The sequence below is a fragment of the Ictalurus furcatus genome, chromosome 4 (genome assembly GCF_023375685.1).
Source record: "Ictalurus furcatus strain D&B chromosome 4, Billie_1.0, whole genome shotgun sequence".
In the NCBI taxonomy this organism is placed as follows: Eukaryota; Metazoa; Chordata; class Actinopteri; order Siluriformes; family Ictaluridae; genus Ictalurus; species Ictalurus furcatus.
This window is the reverse complement of record NC_071258.1, coordinates 15,086,713-15,105,032: the sequence shown is the minus strand read 5'-3', so window position 1 is coordinate 15,105,032 and position 18,320 is coordinate 15,086,713. Positions and strand designations below refer to the sequence as shown.

The window sequence follows — 18,320 nt, the reverse complement described above, 5'->3', positions numbered from 1 at the left end:
AATGCACTTACACTGGACTCCTTTGAAACCTATTGTGATGATTTTGCCATTTGGTTTAGATTGTTGTATTGTTGCAGGATGCATGTGTGTCTCATGAAATTCTTTCTTCTTCATCTTTTAATTGTAGATAAATATCACATGTTCCTTTTTTCCAACCAAGAACCACAAGAGGTTCAAACTATCCCTTGAACTTCATCTCCCGACGTTCAAATAAGCGTGTTTACTGCGCATGCGCAAAAGAGCAGGCGGCTCAACTTCTCCACCGCGCGCTGTAATCGCCATAACTGGATCCAAGGATAGCTACGGTTAGGGCTCGCGGAGGTAAGCTGTTAAGAATTAAATCTCACGTACCGGCTGATGCGGTATGTGCTGGTTCATCACGTAAATACATATCATTGCAAAATCCCACGCAGAGACGTTATCGCGGGTTTTAATCCTGTCATATATGGCGGGTTTGTGTGAGCTAGCATGTTAGCATGTAGGACACGCCTATGCTGTGCGACGGGAATGTTAACGGGCCGCGCCGGTGCCTGATGATAAAGAAAGTCCGGCAGACAGCTCAAGTGACTCAGAGTATTTTTAGAAAGGAACGTGATGTGAGCTCCATGTCCCTATAGAGCCAACAAAAAAAAAAACACCTCGAGCTAGCTGGGAGCTAAGGCTTTAACGGTCATGACGGCTCAGACATGCTAGGACTGCTAGCGAGGGTTAGCGCGAACGCAATGAATCAACGCTCACCTAGCTACACGGCTAGCTCACGGTGTTGCTAGCTGAACAGCGTGCTCGTGCCATAACTTAATGACTTTAGTTGAGAGATGTTGAGCTGAACAGCCTCCACACTGAGACAAACCGAATTTATTTGACATGTTTTATTAAAGTCTACCTGGTTTAAACTACCTGGTTTACACCACAGCACTGCGCGCAGCTTTATTTGACTAGCATTAGAGCCCAGAGTGTTATTTTAAACAGCTAGTGTTAGCAGGCTAGCTGGGCAGGGACAACCTGGAGCCGAAACGAGAGCTTCTTTACCGGACTAGACAGTTCTCACAGTTTATTAACTTCGGCGTGTTTGGGTAACGTTAATGAAAGTAATTATTAGGTGTTGAGAGGTTTGTGGAGTTTATTCCCGCCGTCAGTGCGTCGAAATGACGAGTCAGTTTTACATTAAACCCGCTTCACTACACGCCTCGCGCGGGAAGCGGACTTCAGAGCCGTCTTCAAGAGTTTGGGAAATTTGAAGGTGGCCATGTGGCGCTCCAACGCCATCTAAACACACGGCCGTGTAATGCTGATGAAGGGTGTGTGTGTGAGAGAGAGTTTATTATGAAGAAACGGTAATAACCGCGCAGTAAGCCTGAATAAGTCACTGCTGACCTTCAGATAGGAGCAGGGAAACTCATGTGTTCAGCTGTGACCAGATGATCCGAGAGTAACAACACGAAAAGAAAGCATAAAGTTAGTCACATTTCTTCTATATTTATACACACACCACACACGCACGCTAGTGGGAGGATCCCAAAACGTGTGATGGTCTTTTGTATGTCCAACCCTATAAAGTTTATATAACTGAAATAAATGTGCATACATACAAAGTATGTATATATGTGTGTTTATATATATATATATATATATATATATAACACACACATTATGTATAATGCATTTTATATTTGTATCACTATACACTTGAAAAGAGATGGCCTGAAATTCTGGGACAGAACATTACAAAGTTGTGAACAAAGCATTCATGTTAACAAGTGACCATTCAGTTTCTTTGTATATTTGTGAGATGCCATGGTTTCATTGAAATCTGCAAGCAACAGCATGATGAGCAACGTTTCCCCATTTTCTCTGCCAATTCCCACCCACCTGCCGGCTCTCCCCGGTCACACCACAGCTATTAGCCAGGAGCCAGAGAGCAAACACATGCTTCCTCAGAGAAGTGTGGAGTCAACCACCGCTTCTTTTCAGACTGCCGTTTATAATATGTCACACAGCATCATAAGGTTGTCCCTCATGGATATTGTGATTAAACATGAAAGCAAGATCAGGGAAACTCCACAGTATTCAGAGGAGCTTGTAGTTTCTCAAAATCACAGCAGATTTGGGCCAAAATGTGATCACAACGTGCATTCAGTCAAAGCCCTCTTTGATTCACGTGTGTCGAACACGAGTACAGCTAAAAGGTCTCATTTACCAACAAACATCACTGTGAAAGACAGCGCAAAATTATTGTGCGCAATAGCAATTTTGCAAATTCCTGTAGTTTTACACAAAAAACTCAAATGCAAATTACATAGCAAATTTTAAGGGGGGAAAAAATATGCCACAGCAAAATTGACTCGGAGCAAAACTTTAATTGTCCTCTTCCCCATACGTGAGCTCACAGATGCCTGTGCTTGTTTAGTGTTGCTCTGATGGACATGGGACAGTGTCTTGCCATTCCTTCCTATCCAGAGAACATGGCTGAATTTGCTTTCTAATGGTGTGTCCCAAATCGCATACTTGTGCACTATTCTGTGCCGTTATATAGTAAATAGTGTGAGTAGTGTGTTCACAATAAATTCCAACAAGATGTGCACTTCACCCCAAAAAAAAGGGAAAAAGTGTGTAATGTTGAACACTTCATGAACTCCACAGTCCCAGCATTGCTTACGTGGCTGAAGAGGGGCGGGGCCAATGGGCGCTGACGCTGGCTTGAATTTCTCAGAAAAGGGAGTGTGAAAAGTTCAGTAAATGAATTTCTTCAGTTTACTTTGTTACGTTGACATGGTGCAATTAATTTTCATGGCCGAGTATTCTGCTAAAGCTAGCAGTGTCTCATTACGTGCGTTTGACGTCACATGCTCTCGACTGGGAAATGGCTTGTAGTTCCGGTTAGTAAAAAACCCGCTAGTGTTCAATTTGAGACGATGCTACCTTTCTAAAATTCAGACAGTAGAGTGCATAGTGTATGTCATTTGGGACACAGTTTAGGACTTCTGGTTAGGATTGCTGTGGTATCGCCATGTTTCGTATTCTCAGTCTCCCCTTTTCTGTTGTGCCACCTTAGAGCCCCATGACAGTTGACATTTGAATTGAGATTTTCTTAAATTCATGTAAGTTAGGTACGACACTGTAACATGATGAACCCAAACGATTGGCTCGAACGACTCCTCAGAGCAGTCCTCCGGTGTATTCTTCAGTTCCCCATAGGGATGTCACGATACCAAAAATCTAGTAGTTGGTACCGATACCACCAAAAGTACACGATACTCGATACCAAAGTCGATACCACGGTGTGGCTTAAAAAAAAAAATGTCATTAAAAACTCTCCTGGAGGGCATCCTCCTCTGGCTGATACTGGCAATGGGGGGGGGTATTTTAGTTATCAAACACTGTCTGACAATGAGTGGAGGTGCACTCCTAAACGCGCACACACACACACCTCTTATACTTTGAAAGCAAGCATTAGTTTAAATTCACTGATATGGTGGCAGGCCAAAAAGATTTATTAAAAGTTATTAGTGACATTAGGCTACATTTTGCTGACAGGACACGGGCTGAATGGCGATGCATGGTGGCCCATTCGGAGGTAGTTTATAACACTGCAATGCGTTAGCATCTTTAACAAATAACTGTCTATCGCTAACATTACATGGAGCATAACGCTAGCTGGTTTCACGGCAACAATGCCGGCTGCCTCAAACAAACATAATATAGGACCGTCTTTCAGGTGCTTCGCCAAATTCGAGGTGTTTCCTCGCTTTGTTTGAAATTAACAATAGCATCGGTTGCACACCGGAAACCGGTACTAGCTTTCCTCTCTATTCTTCTCAACGAGTCGGGGCGGAGCTAAACTTGTTAAGCTAATCTTCTGTAGTTTTTCCCATGTGCTTGTAGGCGTTCTTTTTCTTCTTCTTCACCACTTGTGGACCGACTAAAATACTTGCGCATATTTTCTGCCCCATCAGGTCCGGAAGAATTGCAATCTCGGTACCTCCATTAGAATCGGTTCCAACGATAGTGCAGAAAAACAAGTACAGTCACGTTTTAAGAGTGTTGGTACCGACTTGGTACTGAAGTATCGGTTCACATGACATCCCTAGTTCCCCACGCACAACTGTAGTTCCTACCTGCAATTAGTTCACATTTACTATTTGATGTGCAAAAATGAAAGAGAACTTGTAATATTATCCTGTCATATAAAACCTCTCATTAAATGTGTACAGAGACAGTCCTGAGAGAAATAAAGCTTAGGAAGTAGTGGAGATCATTGGTGAGTGTATGTGACTGGCAGTTTGCTTGCTTTGCTGATCTAATGTAATGTAAATGTAATCTTGCAGCAAAACTAGTATGAAGTCTTAACATGTATCTCAACCAATTTTCACACTGATGAGTGTGTTATGTACTTTATATACAGGGCTGCAATTAACAATTATTTTGATGATCGATTAATCTGTCGAGTAATTCTTTAATTAGTTTGATTAAAAGCCCAATTTTTATTTTCTGTATTCTTTGGGAAACAACTTTCACATTCTGCATGATGTTCATCATCAAAAATTGTGCAAATTGAAACATATGTAAAAGGTATTAAATGTATCTATAATAATATGTGAGTTTGTCATTGTATTTTGTTGTTGTTGTGTTTTTCATTAAGAATAATACTGAACCCACCATTCAAGCAATTGCTTCCCCTGAATTGCTGCTAATTCGAAAGCGAAAGTAAAATGCGCTACAACATAGCTTGGAGAACATCCAAGTAACTCAAAAAAAGACTTAATTAAGACTGATGAAGAAAAATGTGGAGGAGGGGTGTCATTTCTTTTGGAGGCTTTTATAAATGATCAGGGCAAACAGCACATATTGCAATTAGAGTGCATGAACATCTTATAGCAAGATGATGTCAAAATCCAACCCGTTGACTGCTGCTTTCTCCACCAGTGCCTGTAGCTGGTGTGAATCAGGATGGGAGACAAGCCAATCTGGGAACAAATAGGATCCAGCTTTGTTCAACATTACTATCAGCTGTTTGACACCGACAGAACTCAGCTTGGATCAATATATGTAAGTACGGCTGCACACAGAAGTTCATGTTCCACTGGAGGGAGGTCACGTGGGTCATTTTGGTTAATAATTCTGCATATGTCTAGCAGCTCTGTGAATGTCACGCTGATTATGTAGTTCCATACACACAGACATCATAACTGACCTCGTATTAAGACAAGATTTTATCGAAGGGAGCGTTTTTACGTCAGCAATGAATGTCTCTATGATGTATTTTTATCTGGCTAACAGCTCTTGTAATTGAGTCTGTTTGTTTTATGTAAGTGGGCATGTACACTACGTGTATATGTAGTCAGAGTAATGCCTTGTTTCTCAGATTGAGTTTTCACCAAACCGTCATAAGACATCAAAACGAGCTGTGTGGATCAATGTTCACGGTGGCATAGTGGTTAGCACGTTTGTCTCGCACCTCCAGATTATGGAGGTTACAGGTCTGTGTCCCGCCTCCGCCCTGTGTGCGTGGAGTTTGCATGTCCTCCCTGTGCTTTGGGGCATTCCTCCGGTTTCCTTCCCCAGTACAAAGACATGTGTTGTAGGCTGATTGGCGTTTCTAATTGGCTGTAACGCATGAATGAGTGTGTGAGCGTGTGTGATTGTGCCCTGCGATGAGTTGGCACCCCGTCCAGGGTGTCTGCCACCTCCCCCGCTCCAGGCTCCCCTTGAGCCTGTGTAGGGTAAGCCATACAGAACGTGGATGGATGGGATATGCATAAGGCCCCAATTTATGTGTATACATCTAATTCAGGGCTCTGTAGTAAGTTGTTTTTTAAACCAAGGTGTATTATTGTTCCTGACATGAGGGAAAACAAGAGAACACACAAATGTACAAGAACAAAATTGACAGTTATTTAATTGAAGGAAACCTCTTGTCTGTGATGTTCCATTAGTAGCAATGTTTCATAAATTCTTTCCCTTTACTAGCACCAGCTTGGCCTGTTTTGAGCTGGTAGATAATTTGACCAAAGTGGCAAAGAATGAATCTGATAATTAACATTACGAAGAGCCCCAATAATCTGGCGAATTGAATAATGTACAGCCTGCTGCTGGACTACCTTCGTAGTCTCGCTGTGACACAACTTCATGGCAGAACGTCATTTTAATTAATTAATTTATTTTTAATTAAAGCTGATTGCCTGACTAGCATGTTTGGTGATTAATACTATTACTGAAGTTAGTAGAAATTTTAATGCGCCACTTGATGATGTGCTGTTGTGGTGATGTGCTGCACAGATAAGGAAATCTGCTGCTCAACTCCATCGCAACCATACACAAGAAGAGTAAACATCCATCCTACCCTTGAGTTTAAAAAGTTTTTATTTTTAAAAATACATTTTTATAAACCAGTTCCAAACTTTCACTAACAAACTTGGCTGGCAAAAATGTGTGCATGTGTGTGATGTAACCTCTCTGACAGTGAGGAATGTACCATAGCTAGCACACTGCTGTTTCACAGGGAAGCTGTGCTGAACAGGACTTCTGATCTTTTATGCGGAGAGGAGAGAGATGTGCACTGTAAACTTCTGTGTTTCAGTTCAATAATTAAATAATCAAGTCACAGTGGTAGGCTGCACAGGTGAGAATCTGGTCTCCCGTGTGCTTCAAATTAAACTCGCATAAAAAAATGTGATCAAAACACTCAAACCATACATTACATTGAAACACTCCTAGTTTATGAAGGTGTTGCGAAACGCTTATGACATTGAGGCATATTTTACTGAACTGCAAAACTTATGGAACTACAACTATGACTCCCCCCCCCGAGACCTATTTAATTTTTGTTTATATAGATATATAATTATTTTAAGTACCATCTGAACAGATTTTAGTTTTTTATCTCCTATAAATTTTAAGTGTCTTATTTAATGTCGTGAATACTTATTGATGTACCTTTTTGTTTGCCATGTGAATAGCCTGGTTACTGACATGGTGGTAAAACTAAATAACTAAATGTAGGTGTTGCAGTAGTGAGCTCTGAATGAGTAACGTCTGCTCATTTCAATCTCAGTGAAGTTGACCGTGAGAGACGTGCCACATGCACAGCAGTGAGTCAGCGACTTTGACAGGCAGTAGTTCATATAGATGATACTCTGACCTCTTTGAGTTCAGAATCCTTCACTTCTCCTCAAATGTTTGCTTTATTTTCATTAATTTATCATGACACTAGTTTGTTCAACGTTCCAGTGCTACATTTGAGCAATACAGGCCCTGAAGATAAATGAATAAAAGCAGTGCAGCTTGAACCATGATGGTGGTTTGAAAAATTGCATTTGTTTTCCACAAATTGTTCATATGTATCTAGTAGTGAGAAGTAGTGCCTGGTCTGTTCTGTATTGGTCTGTTTGGTGTGTCAGCTCATTTACCTGACCATGTTCTCTCTTACAGATTGATGCGTCATGTCTTACGTGGGAAGGACAGCAATTCCAGGGAAAAGCAGCGATTGTTGAGAAACTCTCCGTAAGGCTTTGCTTAGTCGACGTATGCTGGAATAAACTGTAATGATGTGTAACTATTTGCAGGAGTATTAATATGGATGACTTCAGATCATAATTTGACCTCATTTGACTTTGCTTAAAGTTTGGATACAGGCAAATTGAGCTCCACACCCTGCTGTATTGTGGTGTTAGTTTCCAAGACGTAGAGCGCATTGTGGACGCTGGGAGCTGTAAACAGATGAACAGATCTTGTGTGATTTAGGCAGCAGCATTAATTCTGCAGTGATATCTCCCTTCTTGTGTCCTTTTAATAGGAATCGTGAATTTTGCATAGATATAATGATTTGAGTACAGGTGATCTTTCTAGTCAAGGAGTGAATGTATATGAAGGGAATATTTTTTTTGTGTGTGTGTGTGTGTCTCCTCAGAGCCTGCCCTTCACAAAAATAGCCCACAGCATAACAGCACAAGATCACCAGCCCACACCTGACAGCTGCATAATGAGTATGGTAGTAGGACAACTAAAAGTAAGTATTTAACTGGCCTTGCATCTCTCTGCCTTCTACTTAAACAGACAGATGCAGGATTTCGTTTAGTGTTTCTTTGGTGGGTGGATTCGAATCAGCCTTGCCATCTAATATATTCACCCAGTTTTGAGAAAAATAATAATAAGAATGGCAGATAACATATGAAGAGGTGCACACTTCCATTGAAGAGTTATTATTTCAGAGCTGTAGTGTGCGCGCATGTGTATTCATGTGTGTCAGGCCGACGAAGACCAGGTGCTGGGCTTCCAACAGACCTTTCTGCTGAAACATTACAGCAATGCCTGGGTTTGCACCAACGAGGTCTTCAGGCTTGCTCTGCACAACCTATGACCTCACATGTGCTCTGTGGTCACATGGCCTTCCCTTCCCCTCTGACTGTGTGTAAGGAGGTGTGCTCTGCCTGTCCTGGTTTAGGTAGTGTTCAGTGTTCCTGCTACTAAAATCACTTTCCTGGGCTGTGTTTTATAACCATGTAGTGGACATTTTGAAAAAACAAAATTACTTAATATTTACAATTAACAGTCTGCCAAGTTTTGTGAAATGATTTTGCCCTTAAAGGGAACCCCGACTATTAAGACTTGTATGGCTTATTAGATTAACGCTGATATCTGCCATATAAATCCGCTATACATAAACACTCATTGTGTTTAAACACACATTTATTTATTTAAAAAATAAATAAATCCTTGCACTCGTAGGCTGCCATTGCTGTTTATGTCGCAATGCATTCTGGGTAGTGACGTCAAATCCTCTTGATTCTCCAGCGATATAAACATGTCTTCAGGCTTTTCATTTGAACCGGAGCTTAACATAAGTGAGGAGGGTAATATAGAAGACATTACTAAAAATGTACATCAAAATGAAGATTATCAGAGAGGTGAGGAGGCGAGAGTGGGGCAGAATCCATGGTGTCTGTGCAGCAACTGCACGTGTATGCCAACCGAGAGCGTTTGTTGTTCAAGGTAAGCATATGGATTAAACCAGTGGTTCCCAAACTTTTCCAGGGCAAGGCCCCCCCCAAATGGCATTAAAATTTGACCGAGGCCCCCCTTTTGCAAGATATCTTTAAAACACATTTAAAAATACAGACTTCTGAATATATCCCCCTTTTTTTATTATTAATAATTACTTCTTAACATTACATTAGGAATTGATTGTGTGTGTGTGTGTGTGTCTGAGAGTGAGAAAGAGAAAACATGCATTTATTATTTTCCTCACAACAAATTGTTGAGGCCCCCTGGCGGCCCCCACTTTGAAAACCACTGGATTAAACTATCGTTTTATGATGAGACGTATTCTAATATCAATAATTTTAGAGATTATCAGCTATTATCTCGCCGTTGTATACTTTATCCTGTCAAAATTCTGACGGCCCGCCAGCACGCTGTTGCCATGTTATGAGCAAATCTACGCTGTCTACACAGCTACTGTATATGAAGGTACTCATATTTTTGGAAAGGTAAGGTTCTTGTGATTGGATTGATATAAACCGTTTTCAGATACAATCACAACAGCAGCTACAATCAGTGTCTGTCAGACCCCCGATATACAAACAAACACTTACGAAACGGAGGCAACTCGCCTCATATGAAGCTTCATAGTAATCTACAGATCAATAACATCCTGACAAAAACAGCAAAGGTCCAAACAATCCAATCATGTAAAAAATTTTAGTCCACCGTTCAAAAGAGACCAAAACCATGCATGTACTCCAAATGGTTCAAGAACAGCTTTAATTGTACTTTTGGTATGCCTTGGCTAGGTGTTTAAGGCTAATTTTACAGGAGATTTACATTATGAGAATATATGGAAAAAATGCACTAACAAGATGCTTACAGGTTTGATTATATTTACAGATATCCTCTATCACAGCACACAAGAACTAGAAAACTACAGCACAGTGTGACATTTTTCTCCTGCTGCGGGGGCTAGTAGCTAATTCTTCTGAGTGCTCAAGTGCAACCATTTTACGTCATCGACTCGGAGTGCATTGCTCAGGTCATGTAATGGCGGCCTCCATAGGTTAAAATATGTATTAAATATTAAGGATTTTTAAAGTAATAAAACGTACTTTAGTAGGAAAGGGCAATTACTTAGTGTTAAGGCCTACAAGTCTTCATAATCTGGGTTCCTTTTAATGCATGACACCAGTTTAATAACAACCATAACCTTTTTCTGTGGAAGTGGAAAAGACTAGGAAGGTGACTGAAAAATTTAAATAACCAAGCAAACATTCTTCAAGATCTATAAAAGTGGTTAAAAAAAAAAACCTACATTATACATGAAAATGATATTTTATATGTTCAGGAAATTTTTAAAAAGCATATTTTTTATAGGTCTTCAGGGATTTACCAAATTAGCATAGTATAATGTATGTAGGAAGCAAGAAGACAAAATGGCATTAATCAAGTGAAGTGCATTTCTGTCCATTTAACACCCTGTCCACTGCTGTTTTACACATGTTCTGTCTGAATAACAAGGCACTTTCAGTCTAAATAAGTAAACCTTATTACACACAATTGGTCACATTTTGATTAGTCACCCAGGGGTGTAACCTGGCCTGGGTATTTGGGGCCTGTACCCGCGAAGATTTATTTATTTTTAACCCGAGTAATTCTCCACTTGAAGAGGTTCATCACTACGTAACCAAACATCAGTAGAAGAAGACGGCTGTGCTGTAATTTTATATCTTCAGTATATCTTCCGGAAAATATGTGGAAATGCTCGTGTCCTATTGGCTGAGGGCTCTCAATTCTGCCAATTCTTTATTTATTTAGTTAGTTAAAAAAAACTCTTTTTTTTTAATTTTTTTTTTTATATTAAATCCATACGATATCTTAGTTGTGCCTCCCCTTTAGCTATCAACACCAAACTAGCCTAGACTCATTTTAGTTAGCCAAAATGTTTTTGATATTTTATTGGTCTGTTAGTCCTGAGGGTTTGTTATTTTCAAATATTCTTTCTCAGCTGCTCCCAAGTCACGGTTGACTCAGGAGCAGAGTCACTTGTTTGACTCGGGAGCAGAGAGAGTTAACAGAACTGTCAAGTTCTGAAAATGCCCACAAATTATGTTCTTCAGGATTAGAATATCTAGTGAAATGTAATGACTAGGCATGTGCATACACAGGTGTTTGAATACCCAGTTAACTGTCTAAGGAGCTGAAGTACTGAAATGACTTAATCAGTTATTAATTACTCATAACGTTAATGATTTTTATTTTTTTGTCCCTGAAAAATTTTGAAATAGAAAAGCCAGTGTCTTTCGCACTGCTGTGATGTGCAAGTTCAAGAGGTGTGAAGCAGGATTTCTTATTTCTTTTAATACCTGCCCCTACTCTCTCATAGAGCATTCATGTCCATTTCATTCATTCGTTTAGTAAATCGTCTATAAGGTGCAGATATCTGTAGTGACAGATTAATATAAACATGCAGTACTACAGGGATTACGGGGTCTTCAATCCATTGAGATTTTTCCTGTCCGTTAATTTTACTGATGCCAGTGTGCGCTGCTGTTTTAACCTGTATTAGCGCTACATGTTTAAACAATTTACTGTCATTCAGTAGCTTTTCACATGCATTTAATATTTGGGCTGACAAAAGGAAAGTTAATGATGCTTGTTTTTCTTTTCCAGCAGTTATCAGTTAATTTACCTCTTATTGATAGTTGAAGAATAAAATTGGGCAGAATGCACGCCCATGGTAATGACGGCAGTCTCGAAGTTGATTGTTGGTGGTTCATGTGAGCTATAGATGTTGGTGCATGAATAGTTTTGAATTTTGAACTAAATATGAAACGTTTTTCTGCGCACTGGCTGCTTAATGCGTATGCTGGAACTTGTGGGTCAAAGTGGAGAACCGTGGGTTGCACAAAGTCACTTGGATAAAATTACATCACGGCAGTTTGATTCATGACTTTTAAGAGATGATTCTTTTTAACAAAACACTTAGGAAAATACAAACTGACTCATCATTCACTGAGTGACTCACTGAAACAGCCGTCTGACTCACTTGACCTGAACGGTAGGTCACGTCTGCTTCATTAATACATGCTAGCATTCAATGATCCCAAGAGTGGAATCGGTCAGGATATGTTGGCTAGGAAAAGATTTTAAACCTTAAATCATCCCAGACCTCTGTCCACTGTTCATATCAGGATCAAGCAACAAAATCTATAAAGGAGCCATGTAGAAAATATGACCAGTCTTACCTTGACCTTGTTTTATTGCCTGCAGAGTTCCAGACGGTGAGAGAACCCCTCAGTGTCTTTTAAGCTTAGAAAAGTGAGCCAGTGCTAGCATGAAACCATCAAAACTTAAACAGCACCTCACAACAGAACATCCTGCTTATGCCAACAAAGGGTGGTCGTATTTTCTCCTTTAAAAAGAAGAGTATCTTTGTCAGCAAAAACTGATCAAAGGTACAGTCAGTATACCAGAGAAAGCACTGCGAGCCTCATTTTTAGCTGCATATCAAATGGCGAAATCCAAAAGGCCACACACGATGGGCGAGGAGCTTCTGCTGTTAGCCTGCATAGACATTGTTGAGGAAATGTTGGGTGGAGAAGCTGCAGGAAAGTTGGCTAAAGTTCCACTTTCTGGTAACACGGTGCAATGGCGTATTCAAGAAATGTCTTTTGATATCCATCCTTTTTCTATACCATTTATCCTTCAGGGTTGTGGGGAACCTGGAGCCTGTCCCAGGAGGCATGGGGCACAAGGTGGGGTACATCCTGGACAGGGTGCCAGTCCATCTCAGGGCACAATCGCATACACATTCACACACCCATTCATACACTATGGACACGCCAATCAGCCTACCGTGCATGTCTTTGGACCGGGGGAGGAAACCAGATTATCCGGAGGAAACTCAATGCATCACTTATTATCTTAATATATATCTATTGCTTATCCAGATTTTAACTTTGAGGTTAAAATACAGTTTTCAGTGGAGCTCTGGCAAGAAGGCTAGCAGGAATATGTAGCTATTGAGAAAATCCCAGGGAGCATCTTGCACGAGACAGGATACATCCTGGACAGAGTGCCAATCCATCGCAGGGCACGATCACTCACACATTCACACACCCATTCATACGCTACGGACACTTTGGACACAACTGCCTCCCATGCGTGTCTTTGTACTGGGGGAGGTAACCGGTGTACCACGAGGAAACCCCTGCAGCATGGGGAGAACATGCAAACTCCACACATACAGCGCAGGAATTAAACCCCCAACCCTGGTGGTGTGAGGCGAACTGCACTCGGAAACTGCACCCGGAGTTGCAGACAGACAGACGACGTGTTGCAGACAGCCATCAAGGCTGAGGCACTCTCCTCCCGACTTTTCACATCGCTATGCACGGAAATGGGCTCCGAACATCAGCACCTGCTTCTACACTCCGAGGTCAGGTGGCTGACACGGGTCAAGTGTTGACTCGTCTGCTTGAGCTGTGAGAAGAGGTTTTACCATTTTTAGCAAATGTTGATTCTCCTCTTGCTGTACACGCTGCATGGTGTGCGAAGCTTGCTTATCTGTTAGACATATTCACTCATATATGTCCTGAATGAAAGCATGCAAGGTCCCTCATCATCCATCCTGACCTATACGGATAAGATTGCAGCTTTCATCAATAAATTGAAATGGTGGAGATCCCGAGTGGAAAAAGGATTGTGGGACATTTTTCCATCGTTGTGTGCCTATGATGGTGAATGCATCTGAGACACTGTACATGCTTATTTCGGCTCGCTGGTTCAGAAATTCCACAAATTGTTTCCTGATCTTGGAGGCAAGCTAATGTATTTTTGCGTTCTTCTTCTTCTTATCATGGTTTAGACAAGGTGCTTGTTACATGAAGTACATGAATTTGGTTTTTTGAAATGCAAGTACTGGAAAGCCTTGAAATAGCATTGAAATAATATTTTATCTAGTGGTGCTTAAAAAGTACTTGGATTAGATTATAGTCTAATCCAAAAGTCAATAAATACAAAATCGCTAAATAATTTTAAAGTGTTTATTTTCGATAGAACATGAATATATCCTTTCACTCAAAATCCTTCCACCCCCTACATATCACATATGTGGCCTTGTTCTCAATTAGGAAATGTTAGTAAGCAGCTACTGGTGTAAATGGTCCTCTTCTTTTTTTTTTCTTCTTTCTCCCTTCTTTTTTAAGAACAAGCTTGCAGAGTGGCTCATGCAGCTCTCTGGCCAGTGTCACACCTATTTAATCTTATAAACAGTCACAAAAATCACAATTTTTGCAACAACTGAAAACTTCAAAATTACAAAGTACTGCACAAACGTTTTAGGCACATGCAAAGAAATGCTGTAGTGCGAAGACGGCTTCAAAAATAATGAAATTAAATGTTTCTACATTTTAAAATATACTTTAAAGTACAAGCTAGTGTTCAGCATCCCCTCGCGTCTTACAGTATGTTTTGCTGCTGTTCAATCCTGCTCAATTCTTTATCTATTCTATGGAACAGATAAAGAGAAAGTTTTGGTCATTTACGGTTGTGATTTTCACAAATAATTCTACATTCTATATTTTCTCACAGAAAAGGGATGACTGTGTGTGTGTGTGTATGTATGCATGTTTTTCTTTTCTTGGAGTACATAAATATGTAGAAACTTGAAGTATAATTTTATTAATTGAGATACAGTCTTATAGCCAGAGACCCTCTTTCATGAAACAAAGCAGAAGAAAATCTATTTGCCTAATTTCAAGAGTTCTCCTAACCATTTAGGTGTTTACATAATGACTACTTGATTTGTCTGCTCATGCCCGCTAATAGCTTTGTCCTCATAGTGGTAATGCATGTTTAATATATATTTATATTATATCTGTCTATAACGTGGATTTGCATGCTCTAGACTATTGGATAAACCACTAAACCAGTTACTGAAACCGAGAGGCAGGTATAAAATTAAATGCGCTGTGAAGCGGTTAGGATGTGGCGCGTTCAGTGACTCTTGTGATGTGAAATTGGTTTAATTTGCAAACCCGGAGAACCTGCTTTGTGTCCATAGTTTAAAAACGTTTAAAGGAGTTGTATTAAGGGTTGTCTCTAAGCCTGTTCTCTCTCGTTTGTCCTGTGAGTCTCGTAGGTTGCTTGCTAATGGCCACATGAGAGTAAAAACTGCCCACTTCTCAGACATTCAATCCTGATGTACCTTTAATTAGTGCCTATCTCAGCTGCAAAGTAGGGCCAGATGTGACTTTTGTTGGTAACTTGTTCACTGACTTAATGTCAATGTAGCGCATAAAGATCTATACACAGTATGTATACACACACACATATGCATACATGCACACAGTCTGTCATGATAGTTATGTTATGGATTTATCATACGAAATATGGGCACGGCCTCCATAACTTTTGCTGACCTCGATATTACCCATTGTGTTTATGTAAGAATGAACATCACCAGCGTTTTAGCTGTTTGTGCTGCTTCTGTCTTCTGGTCTACTCTGGGCTGTCAAATTGCAATTAGAACTTTGAATATTCGAATACAAAAACTAGCACGGATTTAATTAAAACATACTTTTGGATGGAAAATGACACGCAATATATTAACAATGCACTAACAATGTTTTTTGAAGAAGAAAATCTAGAAAGAGTAGATCTAGTGTTTCAAATAATCCAGTCGTAGTCAATAATGTCGGGGATTGAGCCATTTAAGCTGCATGAGCTGAAGATGAACAGCGATAAACTGAAGGGCTTTACTAGCAGGTTAATTAACTCACCTGAACGCATCCTCAACACATATGAGGTTACTCGGACATTTACACAGCATAAACGTAGCACAAGATGACGCCAATGCACAAGTGAACGTGAACTTAAGTAAGGCTCTAGGTAGAATACGCTCTTTCTGTAACAACGCACTAGAACACGGACAATGGCTGACTAAAGCATAAAGAATTCACAATATTGTATTACACCAGTGTACTCATTGTAGTTATTTCAGGGGATCAGCTTTTCACATGCTTTTGTTCGTACGTGTTTAAGTTCATTTATAAAATGTGTGAATATTTGGTTTAATTTCTTACATTTTCCTGTCAACTAAAACGTTGTTGACTGATATTCAGTGCCATTTTAGTCAGTGTAAAATTTAATAAAATTAGTAAATGTGACATAAAATATTGAATAAATTTAATGGATATTTTCATCAGAAGGCAAAAATATATATATTTTTAATTTTTTTTATACAGTCCAATGTCTGGATTTTCTTAAGAATTCAAAGATCATTGCTCTTTGAAAGGGTGTACTTCCATTATTATTCTATTATATTATTATATCAGTAGAATAAAAATGGTCTTAAGATGACAATGATATCGTTTATCGCAATTATTTCTGTGACAGTAATATCATCCAAAAAAAGTAGTAATCATGACTGACCTAGATTTAAACTTTAGGGACTGGTGTGTGTGAAATTTTCAGGAGATGAGCAGTTTCTGAAATATTCAAACCATGCCACAGTGTCACTGAGATCGCATTTTTCCCTGTTCTGATGTTTGACGTGAACACTAACTGAAGCTCTTGACCTGTATTTACATGACTATCTATTGCACTGCTGCTGCATGATTGGTTGATAGGGTAATTGCATGAATAAGCAGGTATACGGGTGTTCCTAATAAAGTTGTTGGTGAGCGTGTATTTGAGTAGATTATATATTTAAGCGTTGTGTGTTGAGTATTATGATGTCTGCCTTTTTTTGCCATATATCTCTGCTATGCTTTTTGCCTGATATATGATCTGCAAACTGTAAGTGTATATGAACAGTGCTGATGGTTAGAGAATGCAGTCTTCTGTGATGTTTTGATGCACAGACTTGAAAATAGATCTAGACACTAATGTGGCCTAATCTAGATTGTTGAGTTTGAAACAAATTCAGTAGTCTGTTCCCTTATACCGTAACTAATCCTGTTGTTCTTTGTGTCTTTTGTAGGCAGATGATGATCCCATCATGGGGTTCCATCAGAGCTTCATCCTGAAGAACATTAATGATGCGTGGGTGTGCACCAACGACATGTTCCGCCTAGCGATCCACAACTTTGGCTAAAAAGCACCACGGTTGGCGGGGGAAATGGGGGAAAGTGGAGAACGGGGCACATCACCCCCAGTGATGCCTGAACCTCAGTCTGCCCTTAATCCATCTTTTGAGATTCAGCACCGGATTCCAAGAAGTCAAATCACAGATAACACACCGGCACACTGTAGTGCCTCTGCTCCAGACATGAGAAGTGTTTCTTTGCTGAAAGCCCACAGATCCATCAAAGCGACCCCTTTCCCCTCTGCTGATGTGCATGATGATGGCAAGCTCGAATATCAGAGGACACTGACCTGGGAAAAAAAACAGACATATTAACATAACTTCTGCCAGTTACTACTATTTACATTTTAGTTCTTGAGTGTGACTATGAATTAATAACTGTCTTACCTGCCTTTCTTTATCTGCTTGCTTTTAGAGTTTGCTTCTTGGCACTTTTTTCTTCTTCCTTTTCCCTCTTGAACATTGGAGCCTCCATTCATTGTGATGTCAGGTTGCTCTAGCTATCCAAAGAAACATTAAAGTAACCCCCCCCCCGATCCCCCACCCCTTAAGACCAGTGTGCTTCTCACCTTCTGCTCACTGCTCTCTGTCACAATAATTACCAAGCCACAAGACACAATAAAACATTTGACTTTTTCTTAACCATGGCATCATCTTGTTCCTCCTACTGTCTGGTTTTATATCTGTTTTTTTGTTGTGTGTGGTTTTTTATTTTATTTATTTATTTTTTTAATGTCTAACCAATTTCTGAATACTACTGGAAATTGTTTTGGCAATAGCATTCTTTCAGGAAGGAAAAAGTATTGAAGAATTTGGTAAATCATTCTCAAGAATTGTTTGCCTAGCTAGCCTATTAATCAGTCGATCCTTTAATATTATACATTTTGTTTTTCTAATGTAGTAAAGACTCGGCTATTTTATTACAGGTATAAAATCAGTACTGCGAACGTTGAATCTGTAATTATATCCAACTTCTTTTGTTCAATAATGATAAAAGATTAAAGAGGAAGATAACTTTGTGGAGCTTTTATGGTCCTTGGCCATGCGAAATAGTTATTTGAAGAGTTCCATCACGTTTGCCTAGAAAAAATTCCTCTGAAGGTAGAAGACAGCCATTCTTCTATTGTTGCAAGCTTTTTAAAATAAAGTTATGTGGAAATGGTTTGTGCTTAAATAAGTACTAATACCATGCAGGCTGAAATATCACTGTGCTTCCATCTTACTACTCCTTTCCCCATCATGT

The 18,320-nt window shown here is 39.8% G+C and overlaps 1 protein-coding gene across 1 annotated transcript; it reads left to right on the top strand.

Annotated features, from left to right (window-relative positions):
• The first annotated feature begins 217 nt into the window (after positions 1 to 217).
• On the top strand, positions 218 to 17,855 carry nutf2 (nuclear transport factor 2). Its single transcript, XM_053623165.1, has 5 exons — positions 218 to 321; positions 4,924 to 5,046; positions 7,429 to 7,500; positions 7,907 to 8,005; positions 16,973 to 17,855. Exons 2-5 carry the CDS (start codon positions 4,948 to 4,950, stop codon positions 17,084 to 17,086), a joined length of 384 nt encoding a protein of 127 aa, XP_053479140.1. The 5' UTR covers positions 218 to 321; positions 4,924 to 4,947; the 3' UTR covers positions 17,087 to 17,855.
• The last annotated feature ends 465 nt before the right edge of the window (positions 17,856 to 18,320 follow it).

Coding starts and splice junctions, on each gene's coding strand:
- nutf2 (XM_053623165.1), top strand. CDS start 4,948: ATGGGAGACAAGCCAATCTGGGAACAAATAGGATCCAGCTTTGTTCAA. Junction 5,047..7,428: donor CTCAGCTTGGATCAATATAT/GTAAGTACGGCT, acceptor TCTCTCTTACAG/ATTGATGCGTCATGTCTTAC. Junction 7,501..7,906: donor CGATTGTTGAGAAACTCTCC/GTAAGGCTTTGC, acceptor GTGTCTCCTCAG/AGCCTGCCCTTCACAAAAAT.